The 25,521-nt window shown below is 44.0% G+C and overlaps 1 protein-coding gene across 2 annotated transcripts in view; it reads left to right on the forward strand.

Annotated features, from left to right (window-relative positions):
- The window catches only part of pparg (peroxisome proliferator-activated receptor gamma), a 151,824-nt gene that overhangs the window by 120,750 nt on the left and 5,553 nt on the right, over positions 1-25,521 (forward strand). The window contains exons 5-6 of one of the 2 annotated variants that reach the window (XM_041190878.1): positions 20,768-20,967; positions 24,897-25,344. In XM_041190878.1, the coding sequence (XP_041046812.1) occupies positions 20,768-20,967; positions 24,897-25,344 (648 nt within the window). The remainder of the gene's footprint in view (positions 1-20,767; positions 20,968-24,896; positions 25,345-25,521) is intronic. The other variant, XM_041190879.1, reaches the window with a different exon arrangement.

The following is a 25,521-nucleotide window of genomic DNA, read 5'->3' on the forward strand; positions in this document are numbered from 1 at the left end:
TGCATGTATGTGAATGCAGAGAGTGTGGTTAATAAGATTGGTGACCCACAGGTACAGGTTGGCAAATTTATTAAGATATTGCGATAAAAGCAGCCTAGCTGAAAGAAGGGCAGGAAATACCTGGGTACCTGGTATATAGGAGAGTCAGGAAAGTTGGGGGGTGGTGGAATGGTAATATTGATTAAAGATGGCATTACAGTACTGGAGAGAGAGGATCTTCCAGAGGGAACAAGGACATAATCTCACAGGCTAGAGATAAGGAATGAAAAAGGTGCAAGAACATTGATCAGTGTAGTATATAGACCACCAACTAGTGGAAGGGATGTAGAGAAACAAATTTGCAAAGAAATTACAGAGAGGTGCAAGAGTTATAGAGTAATTATAATGGGGGACTTTTAATTATCCAAATATAGACTGGGATACAAATAGTGCAAAGGGACAAGAGGGGTGAAAGTTCCTGGAATGCGTTCAAGATAATTTTCTGCAGCAGTATGTTTCCGGTCCAATGAGAGGGCAGGCACTGTTGGACCTAGTTCTGGAGAATGAGTTGGCCCAAGTAGATCAGATATTAATGGGAGTACCTTTAGGGGACAGTGACCATTGTATCATAAGGTTTAGGTTGCATTGGTGTCATCTTCTGAGACTCTATAGACTCTGGAACAGTTCCTACAGATTGGAGGGTAGCTAATGTAACCCCACTATTTAAAAAGGGAGGCAGAGAGAAAACAGGGAATTATAGACCAGTCAGCCTGACATCGGTAGTGAGGAAAATTCTAGAGTTCATTATAAAAGATTTAATAGCTGAGCACGTGGAAACCAGCAGCAGACTCGAACAGAGTCAGCATGGATTTACGAAAGGGAAATCATGCTTGGCAAATCTACTGAAATTTTTTGAGGATGTAACTAGTAGAGTTGCTGAGGGAGAGCCAGTGGATGTGGTTTATTTGGAGTTTCAGAAGGCTTTCGACAAAGTTCCACATAAGAGATTGGCATGTAAAATTAAAGCGCATGGGATTGGGGGTAGTGTATTGAGATGGATAAAAAACTGGTTGGCAGGCAGGAAATAAAGAATAGGAATAAATGGGGCTTTTTGCAAATAGCAGGCAGTGACTAATGGGGTACCGCAAGGATCAATGCTGGGACCCCAGTTATTCACAATATATATTAATGATTTAGGTGAGGGAATTAAATGTAATATCTCCAAATTTGCAGATGACACAAAGCTGGGTGGGATGGTGATCTGTGAGGAGGATGCAGAGATGCTTCAGTGTGATTTGGACAAGCTGAGTGAGTGGGCAAATGCATGGCAGATGCAGTATAATGTGGATAAATGTGAGGTTATCCATTTTGGTAGCAAAAACAGGAAGGCAGATTATTATCTGAATGGCTATAAATTGAGAGAGGGGAATGTGCAATGAGACCTGGCTGTCCTTGAACACCAGTCACTGAAGGTAAGCATGCAGGTGCAGCAGGCGGTAAGGAGGGCAAATGGTATGTTGGCCTTCATAGCCAGAGGATTCGAGTATAGGAGCAGGGATGTCTTGCTGCAATTGTACAGGTGAGACCACACCTGGAATATTGTGTGCAGTTTTGGTCCTTATCTGAGGAAGGATGTACTTGCTATAGAGGGAGTGCAGCGAAGGTTTACCCGACTGATTCCTGGGATGGCGGGACTGACATATGAGGAGAGATTGAGCCAGTTAGGATTATATTTGCTGGAGTTCAGAAGAATGAGAGGGGATCTCATGGAAGCCTTTAAAATTCTAACAGGACTAGACAGGGTAGATGCAGGAAGGCGTTGGGGAAGTCCAGAACCAGGGGTCACAGTCTGAGGATATAAGGTAGACCATTTAGGACTGAGATGAGGAGAAACGTCTTCACCCAGAGAGTGGTGAGCCTGTGGAATTCATTACCACAGTAAGTAGTTGAGGCCAAAACATTGTATGCTTTCAAGAAGGAGTTCGATATAGCTCTTGGGGCGAAAGGGATCAAAGGGTATGGGGAGAAAGCAGGAGCAGGCTAGTGAGTTGGATGATCAGCCATGATCATAATGAATGGCAGAGCAGGCTCGAAGGACCGAATGGCCTACTCCTGCTCCTAATTTCTATGTTTCTAGGTTGGCCATGGAAAAGGACGAGGAACAATCCAGAGCAGAGATAATCAATTGTGGGAAAGCCAACTTTAATGAGATGAGGATGCAACTTTAATGAGATGAAAATGCATCTGACTCGAGTGAGTTGAAGTCAAATGTTGGCAGAAAAGACGATGCCTGAATAATGGGCCACCTTCAAAGAAAAGATATCGCAGGCAACGTCAAGGTATATTCCCTTGAAGGGAGATGGTAGGACAAATAAATCCAGAGTGCCCTGGATGACAAGAGAGAGAGAGAGAGGTGAAGATGAAAAGGAAGAAGTACGACAGATGTCAGGTAGAAAATACAATGGAGAATCGGGCTGAATATAGAAGGACCAGAGGGAGAGTGAAAAAACTAATAAGAAAAGCAAGGAGAAAGCATGAAAAGAGACAGACAGCTAACATAAAAGGGAATCCCAAGATCTTCTATAAGCAAATCAATAATCAAAGGGTGGTAGGAGGAGGAGTAGGGCTGATTTTTTTTAAAAATAGGGTGGGGGGGTGGTGGGGGGGACTTGCATGTGGAGGCAGGAGAAATAGTGGAGGTATTAAATGAGCACTTTGCATCTGTGTCCACAAAGGAAGATGCTACCCAGGCTGAGGTGAGAGGGGAGGTAACTGGTACACTAGAATAACTTACAAGTAAGAAGGAGGAGATGTTAGAAAGGCTATCTTTATTTAAAATAGATAAGGTACCAGGGCCAGAAGAGATGCATCCAAGGGTACCGAGGGAAGTGTGAGTGGAAATTGCAGAGGCACTAGTGATAATCTTCCAGTCTTCCTTAGTCACAGGGGTGGTGACAGAAGACTGAAGAATTGCAAAAGTTACACCCTTGTTCAAAAAGAGGTGCAAGGATAAAACTAGCAACTACACCTCCAATCAGTTTGACTTCAGTGGTAGGGCAACTTCTAGAAACTATAGTTTAGGGCAAAATGAATAGTCACTTCAACAAGTGCCGGATAATTAAGGAAAGCCAGCATGGATTCATTAAGGGAAAATTATGTTTAGCTAACTTGCTGGAGTTTTTTGAGGAGGTAACAGAGAAGGTTCCTAAGGGCAATTCTGTTGATGTGGTGTGTATGGATTTTCAAAAGGCATTTGATATAGTGCCACACAACAGGCTTGTGAGCAAAATTCTAGCTCATGGAATAAAAGGGAAAGTAGGTACTCTGATAAGAAATTGGCTGAGTGACGGAAATGGAGAGTAGTGATAAATGTTTTTTTTCAGATAGGAAGAAGGTTTCTAGTAGAGTTCCCCAGGGGTCAGTGTTGGGACCTTTGCTTTTGCTGATATATATTAATGACCTAGACTGTGGTGTTCAGGGCATGATTTCAAAATTTGCAGATGGTACAAAGATTGGAAACATTGTCAACCGTGATGAGGATTATCTTGAACTTCAAAAGAATATAGACATGTCGGTGGATTGGGCAGACAAGTGGCAGATGAAGTTCAATGCAGTGAAGTGTGAGGTGATTCATTTTGGCAGGAGGAATATGGCAAAAGGAGTAAAAGTGATGAGGAAAAGGTTTTTCACCCAGAGAGTGGTTGGAGTCTGGAACGAACTTCCTGAGAGGGTGGTGGAGGTGGTTCGATCAAGTTATTCAAAAGAGAATTGGATTGCTATCTGAAAAGAGAGAATGTGCAAGATTATGGGATAAGGCAGGGGAGTGGGACTATGTAAAATCTGTTTGAGAGCCAGTGCAGACTTGATGGGCTAAATGGCCTCCTTCTGCACTGTAAAGATTCTGAGATTCTATTAATCAGTTAAGGTGTTGCTTCCCTTGGCCTGGAGTGTTCCTATTTCATTGCTGTTTCACTAGCTGGACAGTGGGGTCTATTTTTGTACCATGGTTTGCTTTCTCCCCTTAATATGGATCTGTGCTGCAAAGGGATTTCAGATTTCCTGATAATCTGGATGGCTTTCTCAAGGTTTAGATCTTCCTTCGCTTGAAGCATGTCTGAGAGTGCGTTGTCTGCCTCTCCTACCACTATTGTATTCCTGATTATCTCAGATTTAAGGTCACCATAATCACAGCCTTCTCTGTACAGCTCAGTGTTGAAGGAGTTGACAGTTTCTCCTGGCTGCTGGACACGCTTATTAAATTAAGTCCTTTCAAAGATTTTGTTACTTCTGAAGTTAAAATAAGCATCAAATGATTTTAAAACTTCATCAAATTTTGCAGATGATTTGTTGATTCCTTGTCTAGCTGTTACATCTCCGGCTGTCGGGCCCACCAAATAAAGCATTGTGTTAACTTGTTCAGTTTCTGTTCTTTAATCCAGACCTGAAGCAATCATGTATCTAAGGAATCTCTTTCTCCAAAATCCCCAATTTTGTGATTGATCTGGGCCTTAGATAAGTCCAAATTGATCTGGAAGAGTGGATTGCTGATCCATGGTTAAAATTTTTAAATTGCACATTCAACTTTAAAAGATTTCCAAAAATCTAAAATGGCACTGCCAAACACTTCTACACAAAGGATTTTCCTGCACTTGCAGTGTTGCCATGCCCCCGCAGTAATGGCATTTGTGATCTCAGTATTTAAATTTTTTTCAACAATGGCTGCCTGGATCGACTTGTTAGACATGCTTCTGTGTGTCTTTAGCGCAATGTTCTTAAGCCTTGGAAGCATTGCACCCTGGCTTTTGCAAACTTCCTACTTAGTCGCAATTAATTTTAAATTTTTTTCTTCTTTATTTGGAGTGAGCTTGGCCACCACATATTCAGGTGCCAACTCAGGAATCGGGTTTCTTGGATTGCGAATAAAATAACAATTTCTGACCACTGCAGTATTTAATTTTTTTTTTCAGGACTTGCGCTGTCCAGGAATTTTTAGCTCACCTGCTGACTCTGCACATATTGAACCTGGACTTCTACGAGATTCAATGGAGCTTTCTGCTGCAGTGAGAAATTTAATTTCTGCCTTCAGCTTCCAAGCCTTTCTTTGGAGCTTTTCTCTGGCAATTTCCTTCTGCGCCTTCACTTCTTGAACTTTTCTTCAGGTCAGAATGCTTCTTTGATTTTTTTCCTTCAGTTTTCCAGGATTTTAATTTTCTTCTGCAGTCTCTGTGAGGTTTTGAGTTGTTCCATTCGTTGCCACCATGTTGTAAGGTGTTGGGCATAGTTCGGGAGTTCTTATTAAGGTATTCGTAGTCTTAGGTTAGGGGTATATATGTAAATGCAAGGAGTATAGCAAATAAAGCCGATGAGCTGAGGGTACACATAGACCCACGGCAACATGATATAGTTGTTATAACAGAAACTTGGCTTAAAGAGCAACAAAAATGGCAGCTCAACATCCCTGGATATAGAGTTTTCAGACTGGGATGGGCAGGGGGATAAAGAAGGTGGGGATGTAACATTATTGGTTGAAGAATCAAATACAGCTGTGAGGAGCGATGATTTACTAAATGAGGCCATATTGGGTGAGGTCAAAAATAAAAGAAGAGACACTGCTAGGAGTGTACCAAAGACCCCAAAATAACAGAAGAGTGTTAGAAGAGCAAATATGTAGGCAGATTTCTGAGTGCAAAAACAATAGGGCAGTAATCGTTGGGGACTTCAACTACCCTAATATCAGTTGGAATAGGGACAGTGTGAAGGGCACAGTGGGCGCAAAATTTTGAACTGCATTCAAGAGAACTTTTTTAGCCAGCACATGACGAGCCCAATGAGATAGGGTGCAATTCTAGATTTAGTCTTAGGAAACGAAGCTGGGCAAGTGGATGAAATAGCAGTGGGGGACCATTTTGGAGATCATAATACAGTTACATCATTATGGAAAAGAACAACGATCGAACAGGAGTGAAAGTTCTAAATTAGGGGAAGAAAAATTTTACAAAGCTCAGAGGTGGACTGGATACAGATATTAGAAGGGAAAATCAGTGGGAGGCATTCAAAAGCAAGATTCTACGGGCACAGTGTAGACGTGTTCCCACAAAAAAAAATGGGTGGTACTGCTAAATCTAGAGTGCCCTGGTTATCCAGAAGCATAGAGGCCAAAATAAAGCAGAAAAAGAAAGCTTTTGATAGTCACAAAAGACTTAATACTATAGAAAGCCTAGAGGAGTATAGAAAGTACAGGGGTGAGGTAAAGATGGAAATTAGGAAAGCAAAGAGAGGATATGAAAAAAATATTGGCAGGTAGAATCAAAGAAAACCCAAAGATGTTTCATCAGTACAATAAAAACAAAGGAATAACTAAGGAAAGGATGGGGCTTATCAGAGACGTACATGGTAACTTGTGCATTGCTGCTGAAAATGTGGGCAGGGTTCTCAATGAGCACTTTGTCTCCATCTTCACTAAGGAAAAGGATGTTGCAAACATTCTAGTTAATGAATGTTAGATACAAAAGCATAGTGAGAGAGGAAGTACTGGAGTGACTGACATCCTTGAAGCTGGATAAGTCACCAGGGCCGGATGGATTGTATCGCAGGCTGTTAAAGGAAGCCAGGGAGGAAATAGCGGATGCTCTGAGGATCATTTTCCAATCCTCGCTAGATACAGATGAGGCACCAGAGGATTGGAGGTCTGCAAATGTTGTACCATTATTTAAAAAGGGTGTGAGGGATAGACCAGATAATTATAGGCCGGTCAGTCTGACTTCAGTGGTGGGCAAATTATTGGAATTAATTCTGAGAGACAGGATAAACTGGCACACAGAAAGGCATGGGTTGATCAGGGACAGTCAGCACAGTTTTGTTAGGGGAAGATTGCGTCATACTAACTTAATAGAATTTTTTGAGGAAGTAACAAGGAGGATTGTCAAGAGTAGTGCAGTGGATGTTGTCTACATAGATTTTAATAAGGCATTTGACAAGGTCCCACATGGACTGGTCAGAAAAGTGAGATCCTATGCGATACAGGGGAAAGTGGCAAGTTGAATCCAAAATTGGCTCAGTGACAGGAAACAAAGGGTAATGGTTGATAGATGTTTTTGTGAATGGAAACCAGTTTCCAGTGGGGTCCTTGCTGATGGTTGTGTATATTAATGATTTGGACATAAATGTGGGAGGTATGATTGGGAAATTTGCAGATGACGCAAAAGTTGGCTGTGTAATTGATAGTGAAAAGGATAGTTGTTGTCTCTAGAATGATATCAGTGGTTGGTTGAGTGGGCAGAAAAATGGCAAATGGAATTCAATCCGGAAAAATGTGAGGTGATGCATTTCGGGAGGTTAAACAAAGCAAGGGAACACTCAATAAACGGGAGGATATTGAGAGGGGTTGACAAAGTGAGAGACCTTGGAGTTCATGTCCACAGCTCCCTCAAGGTGGCAGGACAGGTGGATAAGCTGGTAAAGAAAGCATATGGAATGCTTTTCTTTATTGGACAAGGTATTAAATACAAAAGCAGATATGTAGTGATGGAACTCTATAAAACGCTGGTTAGGCCACAGCTAGAATTTTGTATAAAGTTCTGGTCACCACTTTATAGGAAGGACATAATTGCTCTGGAGAGAGTACAAAGAAGATTTACAAGAATGCTGCCAGGGCTTGAAAATTGCAGCTATGAGGCAAGATCTGATAGGCTAGGGTTGTTTTCCTTAGAACAGAGGAGGCTGAGGGATGACCTAATTGAGGTATCCAAATTATGAGGGGCTTAGATAGGGTAGGCAGTAAAGGCTTGTTTCCTTAGCTGAGGGGTCAAATAACAGGGAACATAGATTTAAGGTGATTGGTAGAAGGATTAGAGGGGACATGAGGAAAAACTTTTTCACCCAAAGGATGGTGGGTATCTGGAATTCACTGCCTGAATTGGTGGTTGAGGCTGAAACACTCAACTCATTTAAAAGGTACTTGGATCTGCATCTGAAGCACTGTAACCTGCAAGGCTACAGACCAGGTGCTGGAAAATGGGAATAAAATGAGCAGCTAGTTTCTTTTCTTCATCTTCTGGTCAGCACAGTCATGATGTGCTGAATGGCCTCTTTCTGCGCCGTAACTTTTCTATGGTTCTGTGGGTGGAGAACCTACAGCTGGTGGGCCGGATTGGGCCTGTTGTTCAATTTCATCCAGCCCACAGCAGGAATTCTAAAAATATAGACCTATGACAGTGGCGCCTTCAAAATAGCATTTATCGTCAATGTTACGAATTTGCTTTGGATAAAAAAGTGTCAGCTAAATTACTATATTAATATTTAACAATGTAATATTCAAATTTAGCCATCGCATTAAAACAGTGGGCGAGTAGAACATTTCTGTATTCCCTCTTTTTAAAAAAAACTAAATTAAGTTGATTTTTAAGTGTGTGTGTCCCATCCCTGATTTTGTATGTGTGAATGGCCTGTGGTAAGAGAAAGGTTCCCCACCCCTGTCTTAGGTAGTTCAACAGTATTTTTTTTTTATTAATTCACGGGACGTGGGCTTTGCTGACTGGGCCAGCATTTATTGCCCATCCCTCATGCCCTCGAGAAGGTGGTGGTCAGCTGCCTTCTTGAACCGCTGCAGCCTATATGCTGTAGGTACACCCATAGTGCTGTTAGAAAGGGAGTGCCAGGATTTTGACCCAGCAACGGTGAAGGAACAGCGATATATTTCCAAATCAGGATGGTGAGTGACTTGGAGGGGAACTTCCAGGTGGTGGTGTTCCCATCTATCCGCTTCCCTTGTCCTTCTGGATGGTAGTGATTTTGAGTTTGGAAGGTGCTGTCAAAGGAGTCTTGGTCACTTATGAACTACTAGAAACTATATACTTAGGTACAGTAAAGGTCTAAGCTAGGAGAAGTCTCCGTGCTTGCTTCTACACTTGGCTCTAGTCAACACTACACTGACCCCAAGGTGTGGGTCATGTGTTCTCTTACATCACTGTGTGGGCAGTACTGTACTCAGTCCCATGTTAACCATTTATGTGCCAGGCCCTCATACTACACTGGGGAGCTATCTTGAACTGCAAATATGTTATATCGCTGAAAGACCGCCAAAACTGACACGATTAATAAAACATGCTGTTTTGCCAGTTTAATAACTATAACTTTAATTGTAAGGTTGCCTTACAAGTTTTCAGACTAGTTCTAAGTTTTGATTGCCCAACTGTGCTAAGTTTGTTTTTGCTACAAATGGTTTCAGCCACTGGACATATCAGACGTGAATCAGCAATCCAACTATCCAACAGCCACCGTAGAAAATCCATGTGTATTCGGGTGAGAATGGGATTTAGCTCAGCAGAGATATTTCAATGGTCACGGAGTCTGCCAACGCTTGAGCTTAAATTATCTGATCAGTGCTATTTTACACACTAACATTAAAACAATATGTTAATGCTGGTGTTAAAATAACATCAATTGGAATATCCAAGATCCACTGTTCACTGTCTACCCGACCTGACCCAACTGCCCCCTGCACCCCACCAGGACCCAACTGCCCACCTACCATCTACCCTCTTGCCCACCTCGCCCACTTACTCACCTCATCCACCTAGCTCCCTACTCCATTTACCCCCTATCCCACTTACCCACCTACTCACTGCACCTATTTACCCCCTCACCCCACTTTCCCGCCCCCTCACCCCACTTTCCCACCCTCCCCTCACCCCATGTTCTTATTCACTAATATTCAGATATAACAGCTGGCGCCATAAAAAGAGGGCATGTATTCTGTATTCTGCACTGATCCTCTACGAAGGTCTCTGCATGGATCCCTGCATCGAACATTCTCTTCTGGATGCTGCATTAGAAGTCAGACACTTTTAAACAGAACCAGGTAAGTGCGCAGTTTTCTAATTGATCAGTGCCATTCGCAGCAGTTCCATCGCCAATCAGAACATTTGGGCCAATCTTTTCAAATATTGAGTCATTAAATATTTTTATATTATGTTGCCTATAATGGGAAATTGGAAAAATCCTAGAACCCATTATTAAGAAGGTAGTAGCAGGACATTTATAAAAATAATCATACATTCGGACAGTCATCGTGGTTTTTTTGAAAGAGAAATCATGTTTGATGAATGTATTAGTATTCTTTGAGGATGTAACAAGTAGGATGGATAGGGGGGAACTAGTATATGTAGTGTATTTGGATTTCCAAAAGGCATTTGATAAGTTGCCACATAAAAGGTTGCTGAACAAGATAAGGACTCATGGTGATGGGGCTGATATATTCGCATGGTTAAGGTTAGAGGGATGGTTAAGAGGAAACAGAGTTGGGATAAATGGTTCATTTTCTGGTTAGCAAATTGTAACAAATGTATTGCCACAGGGATCAGTGCTGAAGCCTCAAATGTTTACAATCTATATTAATGACCTGGATGAAGGGACAGATTGTATTATATCAAATTTGGTGATGATAGAAAGATAGGTAGGAAAACAAGTTGTGAGGCAGATACAATTAATTTGCAAAGGGATATAGATAGTTATAGTGAGTGGGCAAAAAATTGGCAGTTGATGTACATTGTGGGAAAATGTGAGGTTTTCCACTTTAACAGGAAGAAAAGAAAAGCAGAATATTATTTAAATGGAAAGAAACTGCAGAATGCTGTAGTACAGAGGGATCTTATCCAGGAATCACAAAAAGCATGCAGGTATAGCAAGTAATTAGAATGGCAAATGGACTGTTGGCCTTTTTTGCAAGGGGGATGGATATAAAAGTAGAGAAGTCTTGCTACAGCTGTACAGGTCATTTGTGAAACCGCACCTGGAATATTGTATACAGTTTTGGTTTCCTTACTTAAGGAGGGATATACTTGCTTTGGAAACAGTTGAAAAGGTTCACTAGTCTGATTCCTGGGATGAAGGATTTGTCTTATGAGGAAAGTTTGAGCAGGTTGGGCCTGCACTCATTGGAGTTTAGAAGAATGAGAATGATCTTATTGAGACATATAAGATTCTGAGGGGCTTTGACAGAGTAGATACTGAGGGATGTTTTCTCTCATCAGGGAATCTAGAACTGGGGGAACAGTTTAAAAATTAAGAGGTCTCCCATTTAAGCCAGAGATGAGGAGGAATTTCTTCTTTCAAAGGGTCATTAGTCTTTGGAATTCTCTTCCATGGAGAGCAGTGGAGGCTGGGCCATTGAATATATTCAAGGTTGAGTTTGACAAATTTTTGATTGACAAGGAAGTTAAGAGTTATGGGGGACAGGCAGGAAAGTGGAGTTAAGACCTCAATCAGATCAGCCATGCTCTTATCGAATGGCGGAGCGGGCTGTATGGGCGGAATGCCTGCTCCTGTTTCTTATGACCTTCTGATCCATATGTGTGCAACCTACACTTAGCAGCTGTTGAGTCATTTCACAGCCTAATAGGTTTTTATGAGCTTTTTCTTTTCAAAAGTTGATATCTTGGCACGTGCCCACAACATTCAGTTCTGAGAAGTATGATTTGTAGATGTGTCAAATGGAATTATTTTGTAGCAACTTGATAGTCATATCCAAAAGCCACAAGCCAGATTTTGTGTACTAAATGGAAATGCCTCATCGAGTTTTAACGAGTGGGATTAATACAGAACACAGAAACGAAAATCACATGACCCTTAAAAAACTGTTAGTTTTTCCTTCCATTGAAATTAATAGATAGAAGCTCCAGTGTGTTCCATGAGCAGCATGCAATCTTCCTCACCACATTATCTATTCTACACTCTGCCCTAGGTGATGCTTAATGCCCAAGTGATAAAGATGAAAATCTACCCCATTATTTTGGGGAGGGTAAAGGGAGCATTACCCTACATCTAACGTGGCTTGTTACTTGACACTAAATTCTAAGTGCATAAATATTCCATTCCCTGGCACTAACATTTCTCACTTAAATAAGCACTAACATTTCTGTCAAGTGAAAATTTTCCATTCTTAAACACTGCATTACATCCTGAAAAGTAAGCAACCAGTTGTAGAAAAAAACAAACTGTTTGTTCCCAACCAATAAGTCATCCAACCGTGGCTAAGAAAAGTTAAAATTGGTATTGGATTAAAGAAAGAGGCTTACTATATGTCAAAAAACATTAGTAAACCTGAGGATAGGGACGATCTAAAATTCAGCAAAGGATGACTAAAAATTGATGGAGAAAAAATAGAATATGAGAATAAACTAGCAAGAAACATAAAAACAGATTTAAAATATTCTATAGATATGTAAAAAGGAAGAGATTAGTGAAAGTAAATGTGGATCACGAGCAGGCAGAGACAGGAGAAAATTATAAAGTGAATAAGGAAATAGCAAAGACATTAAACAAACGTTTTGCGGAAGTTAAATAAATTAGGATAAATAAAAGGTGCCGGATCCTAGGATTTTAAAAAAGATAGCTATGGAAGTAGTGGATGCATTGGTTTAGTTCTTCAAGAGTTCCAGAAATTCTAGATATGACAAAGTATTAGATTTAGAACTTTTTCTACCATTAAATAGACTAGCAATGTGAGTGCCACTCAAAATCACCTCATGTACCAACTTTGGCATGGGTGCCATAGGTTGCTGACCAATGATGTAGAATCATAGAAGGTTTACGACACAGAAAGAGGTTACTTTGGCCCATCGTGTCTGCACCAGCCAAAGATTGACACCCCCTCCCCACCCCCGCACCCAAGCCTAATCCCACTTTCCAGCATTTGGTTATGATTTCCTGCGGGTTACAGCACTTCAGGTGCATATGCAGACACCTGTTAAATGAGTTGAGAGTTTCTGTCTCGACAATCCTTTCAGGCAGTGAAACGATTTCTCCTCATCTCCCTGCTAATTTTTCTATCCATCACTTTAAATCTACGCTCCCTAGTCACTGATCTCTCTGCTAAGGTAAATAGGCCCTTCCCATCCACTCTATCCAGGCCTTTCACAATTTTGTACATCTCTCCATCATTGCAAAAAATCCAGGCCAGAGTGTCTTATTGTATGGGACTGAAACGTGGACCTTAAGAAAACTGGACCTCCAAAGACTAGAAATTTGTGAAATATGGTCCTGGAGAATGATGGAGTGGGTCAGCTGGAGGGAAGACAAGACAAATAAAGAAGTTTTCAGGATGGTGGTGGAGGAAAGATTTTAGTGAATATCATCAAGAAGAGGCAACAAGTTTGGCTTCTCAGGCATGAGAACTTGCTGAAGGAGGTAATTGAAGGAAGATTAGAGGAGTGTAAACCAATAGGGAGAAATAGAATGCTGATAGCTTGAAACTGAAAATGGGAGGTATCTACAAGCAGCTGACGAGGAAGGCGTAATCCCACAAAGTGTGGAGAAATGAGCAGAGGCCCTGTCCTTAGGAACATCACTACTATAAACAGGGCATTTCAAAAATTATATGATTGGACAGAGTCAACACAGATTTATGAAGGTTTTAAACAAGCAGAGTAAATAAGAGGGAACCAGTGTACACAGTGTATTTAAATTTTCAAAAAGCATTCAGCAAGGTACCATTATGTAATAATAGAGGTTATTACATAAAATTAGGACTCATGGAATGCAGGATAATATAATAGCATGGATTGAATGGGGAGAAAAGTGAGTAGGAGTAAACAGCTCATATCTGGGTTGGAACATTACAACAAGTGGAGCACCGCAAGGATCAGTGCTTGGGCCTCAGCTACTTACTATCTATATCAATGACTTGGATAAGGAAACAGAGTGTAATGTGTCCAAGTTTGTTGATAATGGATGAATGGGAAAATTAGTTGTAAAGTGGACACAAAAAGACTGCAAATGGATGCAAAAAGGGTAAGTATCAGATGGAATCTAGCATAAAGAAAGATGATGTTGTCTACTTTGGTAGAAAAATAGAAAAGTGGAATATTTTTTAAATGGTGAAAGATTGGGAAGTGTTGGTATTTAGAGGAACCTGGGTGTCCTTGCATAGGTGTCACAGAAAGTTAACCTGCAGCTACAGCAAACAATTGGGAAAGTAAAAGGTGTGTTAGCGGTGATTACAAAGGGCTTAGAGCACAAGAGTAAAAAAAGGTTCACTGCAATTATTTAATTATAGACACCTGGAGCACCCTGTACAGGTTTGGTGGTTTTATCTAGGGAAAGATAGGCTTGCCTTAGATGGAGTGTAATTAAGGTTTGCTATTGATTCCTGAGATGATGAGATCTTTCTATAAGGAGAAATTGAGTAAACGAGGGGCAAAATTTTCCACTCGGTGGGCAGACGCGTGCCCAACCCACTCAAGCATGAAATGACGCGCGTTGATGTCTGCCGAGCATGCCGATGTCAGTGCGAACTCATGATATTTCGTTAGGCAGGCACACGAGGGAGAGGGAGGCACACCTGTCATTAATTAAGAGCCCAGTTAGGGCCCTTGACACACCAATTATCTGCAGGTTTACGTAGCCCATGCGAATTTTCAGCCATCGCATGGGCAAAGCAGGCAGGCAGACTACAATTTGCAAAAGCCCATCCATGGGTAGGATAAGAAGGGTCAGCAGCATTATCAAAATGAGTAGTGAGAAGTTTTGGAGATCGTGTACTGCTGGTTGTTTTTGTGAACTGGACAGCTTCATCTCGCTTAAGAGCTGCGTTCTGAGCAGTTCTAGGCTTCATTTCAGGACTCATAATTGTCTTCCAGGCCCCTGGAGGATTCAGACTGTGTGGGCCCTTCCAGGTGTCAGACAGTCTTCCATTACCCTGGTAATGGGGATTGTGGTCTCTGCCGGTGGCATCTCCTCTGAGGAGGAAGAGAGGGGCAGAAGGGACAGAAGGCCAAGGGTCCCAATGCAGCTTCCAGGGGAGCGACCTGTGAGAGGAGAGGCGCAAGCACAATGTATGCAGGGCCATCTGGCAGTCCAAGGCGGAAGGGGCCACAGAAGACGGCACTGTCCCACTGCCAGGATTTACAGGCAGAGGTGCAGCTACCTCAATATGTCTGAGGTGCAATGCCAAAGGAGGCTTCCTCTCTCAAGGGAGACAGTGACCTCCATCAGAGAATCAGGCCTGAGATTAGCTCCAACTGTGTGGGTGGACACCTCATACCAGTGGCTCTGATGGTCACAGCTTCTGTGCCTCCACCTCTTTCCAGGGCTCAAGTGGGGGTTCTTTGTCGAGTCTCCGAATCAGCGGTCCATAGCTGTGTCAAACTGGTTCAGACATGCACGAGCCATCATTCATTACTGTACGGATGAGGCCAGCCATGCCGAGGGAGCCAGAGGCTTTGCAGCAATTGCTGAGTTCCCCCACGTCCAGGGTGCCATTGACTGCACACATGTGGCCAGCAGGCACCAGCGAGTCAGGCGGATGCCTTTGTCAACAGGAAGACATTCCACTCCATGAACGTGCAGATAGTGTGTGATCACAAAATGCAGATTCAACAAGTCTGTGCAAGGTACCCTGGTAGCCCCCATGACACTTACATCCTGAGACGCTCCCTGGTGCTGAGGCTCATCAGTGCTGCAGCTCGACTGGATGGATGGCTGCTGGGTGACAAGGGCTATACTCTGATAAGGTGGCTCATGACGCGTCTCTGCCACTTAAGAACAGAGGATGAGCAGCGATACAACATCGTGGAGTCATGCCTCCACAAGGGCAGTGGTAGAGAGGACCATAGGTCTTCTGAAGATGCGCTTCTGATGCCTGGACCGTTCAGGGGGCGCACTGCAATACCCCCAGAGCACATGTCACTATGCAGAGCGCAGCATGCAACCGCTATCTGGCACTGGCAAGGGGGGACCCAGTGGAGGAAGAGGATGTTGACGCAGCTGCACAGGCCACAGCTGATGAGTCCAGTAGTGAGTCCAAGGACAAGCACGGTGAGGAGAATGCTGAGAGCATGGATGCTGACCTGGGTAACCTCCAGGGAGGCAGGGACACCTGGGACACTTTGATCCAATGCTCCTTCAGCTAGCCTACCAATTAAAAACCAGCACTACATGCCAGGGCTGCAGGCTCCATATTTGATCCCAGAGAGGACCATATCTTTGGCCACCAACATACATTCTGTGCCTGTGCAATAAAGTTTCAGGAGACACATGTCCATCATTACATAATGGCTTTCTCTGCACCTACAGAACAAATAAAGCATACAGAGGCCAATAGCCAAAATCAAATCTCATTTAATTGTGCATGTGAAACATAGCTAAAATGAATGTAAACCGGTGTTGTTAATCACACCATTAAAAAAGTTAAAGCAAAATGGAAGAACAAAATATCACCTATGATAAGGCCGTCTTGTGCTTAAGGTGTTTTATATTTACATTTGTGGGTACTATGTCTAGGTGCTCCCCTCTTCGCTTGCCCCACATTGGAGACAGCCTGCTGACTCTGCTGTCTTATTGGTCTTGATGACCTTGGCAGTCACCCTCTGGCCCATGGAGCCTGTGAAGTCCCCATCTGGGAGGGAGCGGCCAGTGCAACGGCTGGCATCTCTCCAGTCACCGCAGCCTCATCAGATGCCATGGCCACTGGCAGAGGGGTGGGGGAGCTGCTGGCATCATCCGGAGCACCCTGAGAGGAGCCTGCAGAGATGACAGGCAGCTGCTGCACTGATGTGAGGTCGCTTTGGACCTCCCTGCTCACCATTTAATGGACGGGCACTTAGCTGGAATACTGGGTGCCCAATTCATCTCCCACACGGACACTGACCAGCTGAGATCATTGCCGGTGTGTGGGCTTGCAGGTCCAAATGCATCCCCAGGGACCCTTGATTGTGTCCCTGGAGTAGCCTCTCCATGAGTCACCACTGTCTCCACGGAGGAAGCATTGCGCTCGGCCATGAGGATCAATGCAGTGGTCATGCTCCGCAGGGACTCCTCCCAAACAGACATCATGGTGCGCATTCCCTCAAGTATCTTCACCAGATGCTCCCACACACCCCACTGGACTGAGTATCATCCTGGTCTCCAGCAGTCCTCGGACTGCCGCCGCCCTGGGCACTCTCTGCCTCCACCTGCACCTCAAGCGAGTGTGAAGTGCCCTCACCAATGTGCACCGAGATATTAGACGGCAATCTTATGCCCACTGAGGTGCTGGTATCTGAGCTGGTGCCTATTTGACAGAGAGGGTGTGAAGCAGGTCCATGCTGAGCATGGAGGTCCTACGGGGTCAGGAGTGGGCCTTCAGGGTTCTCATTGCAAGTGACTGCAGGTGAGCCTAAAAGGGAGGAGGAGGACATGTCATCAGTTTAAGTCATGACATTGTCACTGTGCCAGGCACATTGGTGAGACAGAGATATGCATCATGTTGTCCTCATCTTTCCATTATCAATGGGGTCTCCAGTTTCGAGGCTCACTACACTACAATGGTTGTGATAGCCGACATTCTCACCTCAGTACACTGCACTCTTGCCTTCACCTGGCACCCCAACCTCACCGCGGCCGGTTGACCAAGGTGCATGCTGCCTCTTGAGCTCCAGTGCTTCCTGCTCATAGCGTGTCAGGATTAGGAGATGTGGGGGTCCCCTGCCAGCCTGCGACACCTCAATAAGGGATGTCTTCTCCTGAAAGGATAGAGGAGTATTGATTAGTCCACCTTGTAACTGCATCGCCATTGCAGCCTGGTCAACCCCAGCTGAGGAACACCTGGCAGGGCTCAGCTGATTTGTTGTCCTTGAGCCGCAAGGTACACGGTCTACGCAGCCAGGGCTCACCCTCTTGACCAGCTCCAGCCTCAGTGACAGTCACCACTCACACTATAACGCCCCTCAGGTCCACGGGTTGGGGGGGTGGGGGGGGGAGGGATGCCAGCCCTTAACTGTTCTGCACACAGTACCACCCTTCACGACCGCAGCAGGTTGTTGAAGCACTTCCAGCACTGCACCCATGTGGACCTCATCACCTCGTGGCTGCTCACCCTGGATGTCACCTCCTCCCAGGCCTTTCTGGTGAGGTGCGGGAGCCTCATCCTCCCGTCTCTGGGGTCAAGGTGCATTTGCCACCTCCTCCAGGAGGGCAGCGAGGCACTCATCGGAGAAACGCAGGGCCAACTGCCCCGCCAATTACCCTCCCACCCGCCGTGTCCAACCGCATTGGAATCCATGGAGACTTCAGCGTCCTTCTGTGGCAAAACAAAAACAGAATTACCTGGAAAAACTCAGCAGGTCTGGCAGCATCGGCGGAGAAGAAAAGAGTTGACGTTTCGAGTCCTCATGATCCTTCGACAGAACTTGGGTTCGAGTCCAAGAAAGAGTTGAAATATAAGCTGGTTTAAGGTGTGTGTGTGGGGGGCGGAGAGATAGAGAGACAGAGAGGTGGAGTGGGGGGGTTGTGGTTGTAGGGACAAACAAGCAGTGATAGAAGCAGATCATTAAAAGATGTCAACGACAATAGTACAATAGAACACATAGGATTGTACTATTGTCGTTGACATCTTTTGATGATCTGCTTCTATCACTGCTTGTTTGTCCCTACAACCACACCCCCCGCCCTCCACCTCTCTGTCTCTCTATCTCTCCGCCCCCCCACACACACACCTTAAACCAGCTTATATTTCAACTCTTTCTTGGACTCGAACTCAAGTTCTGTCGAAGGATCATGAGGACTCGAAACGTCAACTCTTTTCTTCTCCGCCGATGCTGCCAGACCTGCTGAGTTTTTCCAGGTAATTCTGTTTTTGTTTTGGATTTCCAGCATCCGCAGTTTTTTTCCTTCTGTGGCAGCCTTCCAGGGGCTGCTTTTGAATCGGCCACCGGGTCGCCATGGACCCGCCGGGCATCATGCCCACCCCTTCTTGGAGCTTCCCCAACGGTTTTTCACACTGGGTAGAACTTAATTGGCCCGCCAGTGTGAAATCGCAGTGCCATGCCAATCGCGGTCGGCTTTCCGATTTACCCACCCGCCAAGGGCAAAATTCTGCCCTAGGTCTATACTCCCTTGAAGTTAGAAAAATGAGAGGCAATTTCATTAATACAAATAAAATTCTTAAAGAGGCTTGACAGGATAGATGCTGGGAGGGTGTTTTCCCCTGACCAGGAAATCTAGATCTAAGGGTCACATTCTCAAAATAAGAGATCATCCATTTCGGACTGAGATGAGAAATTTCTTCACTCAGCAGTTTGTGAATTTTTGGAATTCTCTGTCCCAGCGGCTACGGATGCTCAATTGTTTAGAATATTCAAATTTAAGATCAATAGATTTTAATTGGCTCTAAGGATATAGGGATAGCGCAGAAGGTGCAGCTGGGGTAGAAGATTAGCCATGATCTTACTAAACATTGGGGAAAGTTCATAGGGCCGAACTGCCTATTGCTGCTCCTATTTCTTATATTCTTATGGCTCGTACCTCTGGATCTTAGTGATTAGATAATGTGCTGACTAGTTATTTAGTATGTGCCTTCATTGAAAGAGGACTTAACCCAGTTTATAAAATGGTTAACTGTTAGTTGTTACTCAGAAGTATAATCCTCTGCCAATTCTTCTAAACCATGTGCCACTGTATTGTGATTAATTATAGCTAGTAAATTTGCTACTTCTCACTACTAGCTGATTCTGTTGTTCATCTTATTGTTTATTTTGAACTGCATGACATCTGTATGAGGCAATTGTCAACTGAAGCAATTATTGTCTAATATTCAGACTACATTTAGAAATTTTTATCTAGCTTTTTGTCGTAATAATTACAAAAATAAGTGTCCTGTAAAAAAATGCAAAAGAGAGAATTCAAAGGCTTGGGTCCAAATTCCACGAGGCTAGCTAGATAGGGCATGGATTATTTAAAATTGAGAAGAGATTTGAAAACAATTTCCCACATTTTGCAGTCACCAATGAAGCAAGAGCACTCGCTACTTATCTCAAAGAGATCTGTGCTGAGAAATCTAATGATCTCTGTGGCAAGAACCTTAACTCTCATTACTTGCATTCGATTGCAGCTTTCTTTTGTGGGAACTCCCAGCATGGAGCTGCAGTATCATCATTAAAACTGTCCGAGCAGCCAATCAGGTTAAAAGAATTCTCACAGCCAGCCAGTAAATGAAAAGCACTAATAATCAAATCACTTTGTAAAAGTTTTGTAGAAAACACAAAGATTGGGACATGTACATGGTGTAAAGGTAGAAGCTGAAAAATGATGAATAAACTTGAAAAATACACATTTTAAAAACCTAGTAATCAATCATTAAAGGAGACATTTGACAACATTCAAAAACTATAAAATTATGTTTTCAGGGCTGGATTGGTTGTTCAGCAGAGCTCAGGCCTACCATTACTTTACCATTCTGACTGAGGTTTCCTTCCTTCCAATGCCACCAGAGGCAGAGCGTGTCACTCCCTCCCCACCCACCACATGCAAATGGTGTAGGAGACTCAGCCTGACCACCTGAGAGCTTTTCCCACCATCTACCCCACTGGATCTTCTTTCCCAGGGCCACTGAGTAGAAGGTGACAGTAGGCCCAGGAGATAGCAGGAAAAAATTTGAGGACCGCTAATGGGAGGAGAGAGCCTCATGCCTCCTTCCAAGTCAGATCTAGTTACTAATAGCTGGTTTATGGCAAACATTTCAAATAGATTACTGAAATACAAATATGTCCTTTCTACCTTGCTACATTATAAGCTTTTAAAATATTTCAAGCACAGAAACATATTGACTACAAAGAGTAAATATGACTGATATGTGAAACTAGTCACAAAGTGGAACCTAACGATAATATTTTCTACTAGTACTCTCCATTTACTTCAATATGGATAGCACTTGTTTTAATCTTGCAATTTACCATTTTATGAATGTGATTTACTGACAGCACTTAGAATTAATTTGAAAACTAAATGTCCTTGGTTTTTGATGTTTGTTTTATAGCAATTAGATTTGGCAGAATGCCACAAGCTGAAAAGGAGAAACTCCTAGCTGAAATCTCCAGCGATGCAGACCATCTGAACCCCGAGTCTGCTGATCTCCGTGCTCTTGCCAAACACATGTTTGAGTCATACAATAAGTCTTTTCCTATCACAAAAGCTAAATCGCGAGCGATCATGGCAGGAAAAACAGGAGACATATCGGTATGTACCTGTTCAATGATTAAAAATTGAATGTTATTATTTTGCCAACTCATCACAGTTGGATTTTTTAGATATCATGCATTGTATTTGAGTTGCTGAGCTTAGCTATGCAGTTAATTAATAAGCAGTGTAATGAACAATTTGCAAACTACTGTTTTTGGGGCTATAAGTAATGAATGTAATAATAATATTGCTGAAAAAGTGGTGCTCAGATCTCAGCTAAACAAAATAAGTGACAACTATTCACTGACTCCTCAAGGCAATGCCTTGGCCAATTGGGGTCAAGCTGCCTGGTTTAAATTTCAAACGATGTTTGGCAGTTAACTGTCAGTCACCATCTGTGGTGCATTCTCCATGGCAACACCACTCTTCATATACAACACAAATTATTGTTTTCCCCCTTATATTGGTATTCTTGAGAGTATCCTGATGAGTGTAAGATGAAAAGCTTAGATATGTCTCTTTTTCAGCAATATGAAATCTTGAGTGTAGTCGATGGCACCCTGCACCTATGGAAAACCTGAGATCTGCCAAATCCCAGCACTCTTGCTTCCTGGCTTTCCTGATCCCAGGCGAAATGCACACAAAGTTCTGTGCCTTTGCGAAGATGGCATCTGTGACCACCTGGATACACTTTTGCATGGAGGCTTGCAAAATCCCGCACAGGTCACTTGTGGAGCCCTGGAAGGAGCCATTTTGGTTAAAAAAAAATTGAGGGCTGCGGTTACTTTCATGGCCACTGGCAGTGGATGCCTTCCATGTCCCTGTGGTGCCAAATCCTGCAGCAGGTGGCATATATGACCAACCAATTGCCCAGACATGTGCAGTCCTTGGCAACATTGGTCCTCAGTCATCTAGCGAGGTGCTGACAAGTGACGGCTTGCTGTGGATCTTCAGCTACGTGCTCAGCTGGCCCTGCTGCCCCTTCATCTTGAGGGAGGTGCTGCTCCCTTTACCGAGCCAGGCACCTCCATCACTCTTTTCATCTACTTCTCTGGTCCCTGGAACACCAGGCTGCATGATCCTGATGTTCTCTTCCTACAGGATCAAAGAGAGAGACATGTGGGTTAGCTAATGTGCCCTAAGAACCTCTCTTGGTTAAATCTGAAAGCCCCTTCACACATGCAGCAAAGTGCTGGCCACCACTTGAATGGCCAGAGTGTAGTGCGCTCATTAGTTGTCCGTTACCCCACCCACCTCCATCTCATTCCACTTGACCGATTGGTGGCAGCTTCGGCCATTGGACTGCATTCTGTGCTCTCAGCTCAGGTGCAGGCATTCTCCTAACCTGCACAGCAGGACTGCGCTGTTAGCTTGAACCATAATGTTAATAAGGATATTGCAAGGGACTGTGAGTGCCTCCGCCAATGCCTACACCATGGCCACCTTTCACAAGGGGATTGTACTACTTGCCCAGTTGGCCAATTGCTCTGTTGCCCCCTAAAACACACATTAATTTGCAGTCTGCACTCAAGGGGTGAAAAGTTCTGGAGCATTTGGTGGCACTTTCATGCTTTTGCAATGCTTGCAGTTAAGCTTCAGAGGCCCAACTCCAAGCATGTCAATGGCATTGCTGCTGAATGGTCTCAGTTGCAGAAGAATGCTCACTTTCGACAAGCTTTTCCAAGGATGTGGCCGTTTCCCTGGCCCCCACCCCTCTGGCATATGCTTGAGTCTTTCCTTCAGCCTGTCTGGGCTGCCTGGCCTTTCAACACCCCCGTCACCCCAGACCCCCCCCAACCTCGCCAGTCTGACTGGCACTGGAGCCCTTGCCCCCGCATGACAGCTGGGAAAAAGCGAGTTGCCTGTGCCCCTGGAAATGCACAGCGCCTCTTCCTTGATGTCCTACAGGCGACGCTTGCGAGCGCCAAGCAAGGTTGTGTGCACTCACCTCCAAGTTCCCCTCAAAGTTCAGGTCACCAGGTGCACACCTTTTCAAGCCGGTCATGAAGCACGCCATTCTGAAGTCACGCCAATGTGGGCAGTAAATTTGATGTCGGGGGATAATTCTGGCAAGCGGGCCTTATAATTAGATGTAAATGTATTAAACTGACGTTCCCGATGTCGGGCATGGGAAACACGGCCTGTCATTGATGGGTGGAATGGACAATCACAAACTGGTTTCACGGCAGCGTAATACTGATTTTTGCCTTTCTTGCCAAGTTGTCCACCACCTCCCCCCACATGATGCCCGACCCCAACAGAACCAGAAAATTCCAGCCCTAGAGTGGAACTTGAACTCAGAATCTTGAGTCAGAGGCAAGAATGCTACCAACTGAGCCACAGCTGATGGCTATAGGTGATGATTTCTGATTTGTCACCCTTTTTGAAAATGGACGCTCTAGTTATACTGTTTCCAATCAGCTAATACTTCCCCAGTATTTATCAACTCCCTTATAATTATCAGACCCTCAAAAAAAATCCTCTTTTGGCTTTGAAGCGTACGAAGATAAATACCATCTATGACTGGAATTTAATTGGAATCTTTAATCCAGGACTTTCATCCTACTTAAAATAAAATCATTGATTTTGCTTGTGATATCTTTGTTTGGAGAGGGAATCTGCTATTTGGGCATATTTGCTGGAGCAGTCATTCAAAATATTTATGATTTTATTCTTCATTTCAAGCATCTTTGCATCTTTAATGGTTTTTAATTCTCTTGTGGAGCCAAGGTACATATCATCCATGATCTAATTGAATGGCAGAACAGGCTTGAATGAACTGCTCCCGGTCCTATTTGCCTCTGACTGGCCTTTTGTTGCTGCGGTACATAAACAGATTTTGACCGTTGTGGTTAGCCTCGGTTGTCAGGCCTTTTTACAGCTAAATAGTTTCTGAAAAATAGAAATTTGATGAAAGTGGAGCTGGGATTGTGGTCCAGATCCACAAGTAACATGTCAGCAATTTTTTAAAAAAATTCATCCCTCTTAACAATGGCATCTCCAGGACAACATATTCCAACTGTATCTTTGAGCAACCTCATCCCCTCCTCCATCTTGTATCCTCCCCAGAACCAGTGTTCTCCGCCAGACTATCCTATCTCAGTGTAATGGCAGGGCACCTGAGAACCAGCACCAGCAGTGCAGGCATGTGCGCTCCCACGTAAAACAGCAAACCTCCCTCTAATTTTGAGACTTTGTTGGAGTTAGCAATTGATGGCCCAGGAAGGTATATCCAATTACGTATGCCAGAATGCAACCCCTCCCTCTGACTCCCCACCCTCACTCCCCCACCACCACCACTTCTGCCTCCAGTGGATCTTTGGCCTTATAATTCTCAGGGCAGTATTTTACAGTCCGCTGCCGGTGGGTTAGCAGGACTAATGTGTTAGCAGTGAGGGGTAGGAGGGCCTAGGGCAGCCCCCACACCCTCACCCCAATTGAGGCCCAAAAGTGGCCAATGAATAGCCACTTAAGGGCTGTTTCCTGCTTGGCCTCAATTTAATGATTGGCAGGAAGAATTCATGGACTTGGGGTGATGAAATGCCCAACAGGTCAGCCTGCTTGGGCCTCGGGCAGGAAGCGGGGGGTCACCTCTCTCACTGTCTCCCTTACCACATCAAGTTCCACCCCTCCCAGTGTTCTCTAGGCCTCTAGGTGTTCCCTCCCTGGCTGGCCTTGCCATCAGGACTCTCCCTTCCTCCACCTACTTGTAGTCCCAGCAGTGGTTGTGGTGCTGCTGGGACTACAAAGCTGCCAGCCAATCTGATTGGCTGGCGGCTCTCTGCAGCCCGCTTCCAGCATTAAATGGCTGCAGAGCAGCTGGCATTAGCAGGGATGTACTTCTACCCTCAGAAGAATGCAAATGTACAGTTAACTGGAGTGACAAGTTGTAGGTGAAAGCCCTGTGTCTTGATTCTAATATAGTGTGTTGATGTAAGTACAATGTACATCACTAATGTAACATGTATCTATTTTTCCTATTGTAGCCATTTGTTATTTATGACATGAATTCCTTAAAGGCAGGAGAGGAGCGCATCAAATTCAAACAAACACCACTGCAAGAACAGAACACAGAGGTAGAAATACGAATTTTTCAACGTTGTCAATTCCGTTCAGTGGAGGCTGTGAGGGAAATCACCGAATTTGCAAAATCTATCCCAGGATTCATAAATCTTGACCTAAATGACCAAGTGACTCTTCTTAAATATGGTGTCCACGAGGTCATATTCTGTATGTTGGCTTCCCTGATGAATAAAGATGGACTTCTGATTGCTGCTGGCCAGGGTTTCATGACTCGTGAGTTTTTAAAGAGTCTGAGGAAACCTTTTTGTGACATCATGGAGCCCAAATTTGAATTTGCCATGAAGTTCAATGGTTTGGGGCTGAACGACTGTGATATCGCAATATTTATTGCTGTTGTCATACTCAGTGGAGGTAAGAAATACTATTTTTGGTTTGTGTTAAGAAAATGCTACTCATTGTTAAAGTTTGTTTTATCAGCAATTTTCTCTCTTCCTGTCCTAAGGCATTGGCATCTTCTTGGGGTACAGTTCCACTGCTACTGAAAGCCTTTTAGCAGCTTGCCCTTATGCCATTATTCATGCATGAGCA

The sequence above is a fragment of the Carcharodon carcharias genome, chromosome 7 (assembly GCF_017639515.1).
Source record: "Carcharodon carcharias isolate sCarCar2 chromosome 7, sCarCar2.pri, whole genome shotgun sequence".
Taxonomy (NCBI): domain Eukaryota; kingdom Metazoa; phylum Chordata; class Chondrichthyes; order Lamniformes; family Lamnidae; genus Carcharodon; species Carcharodon carcharias.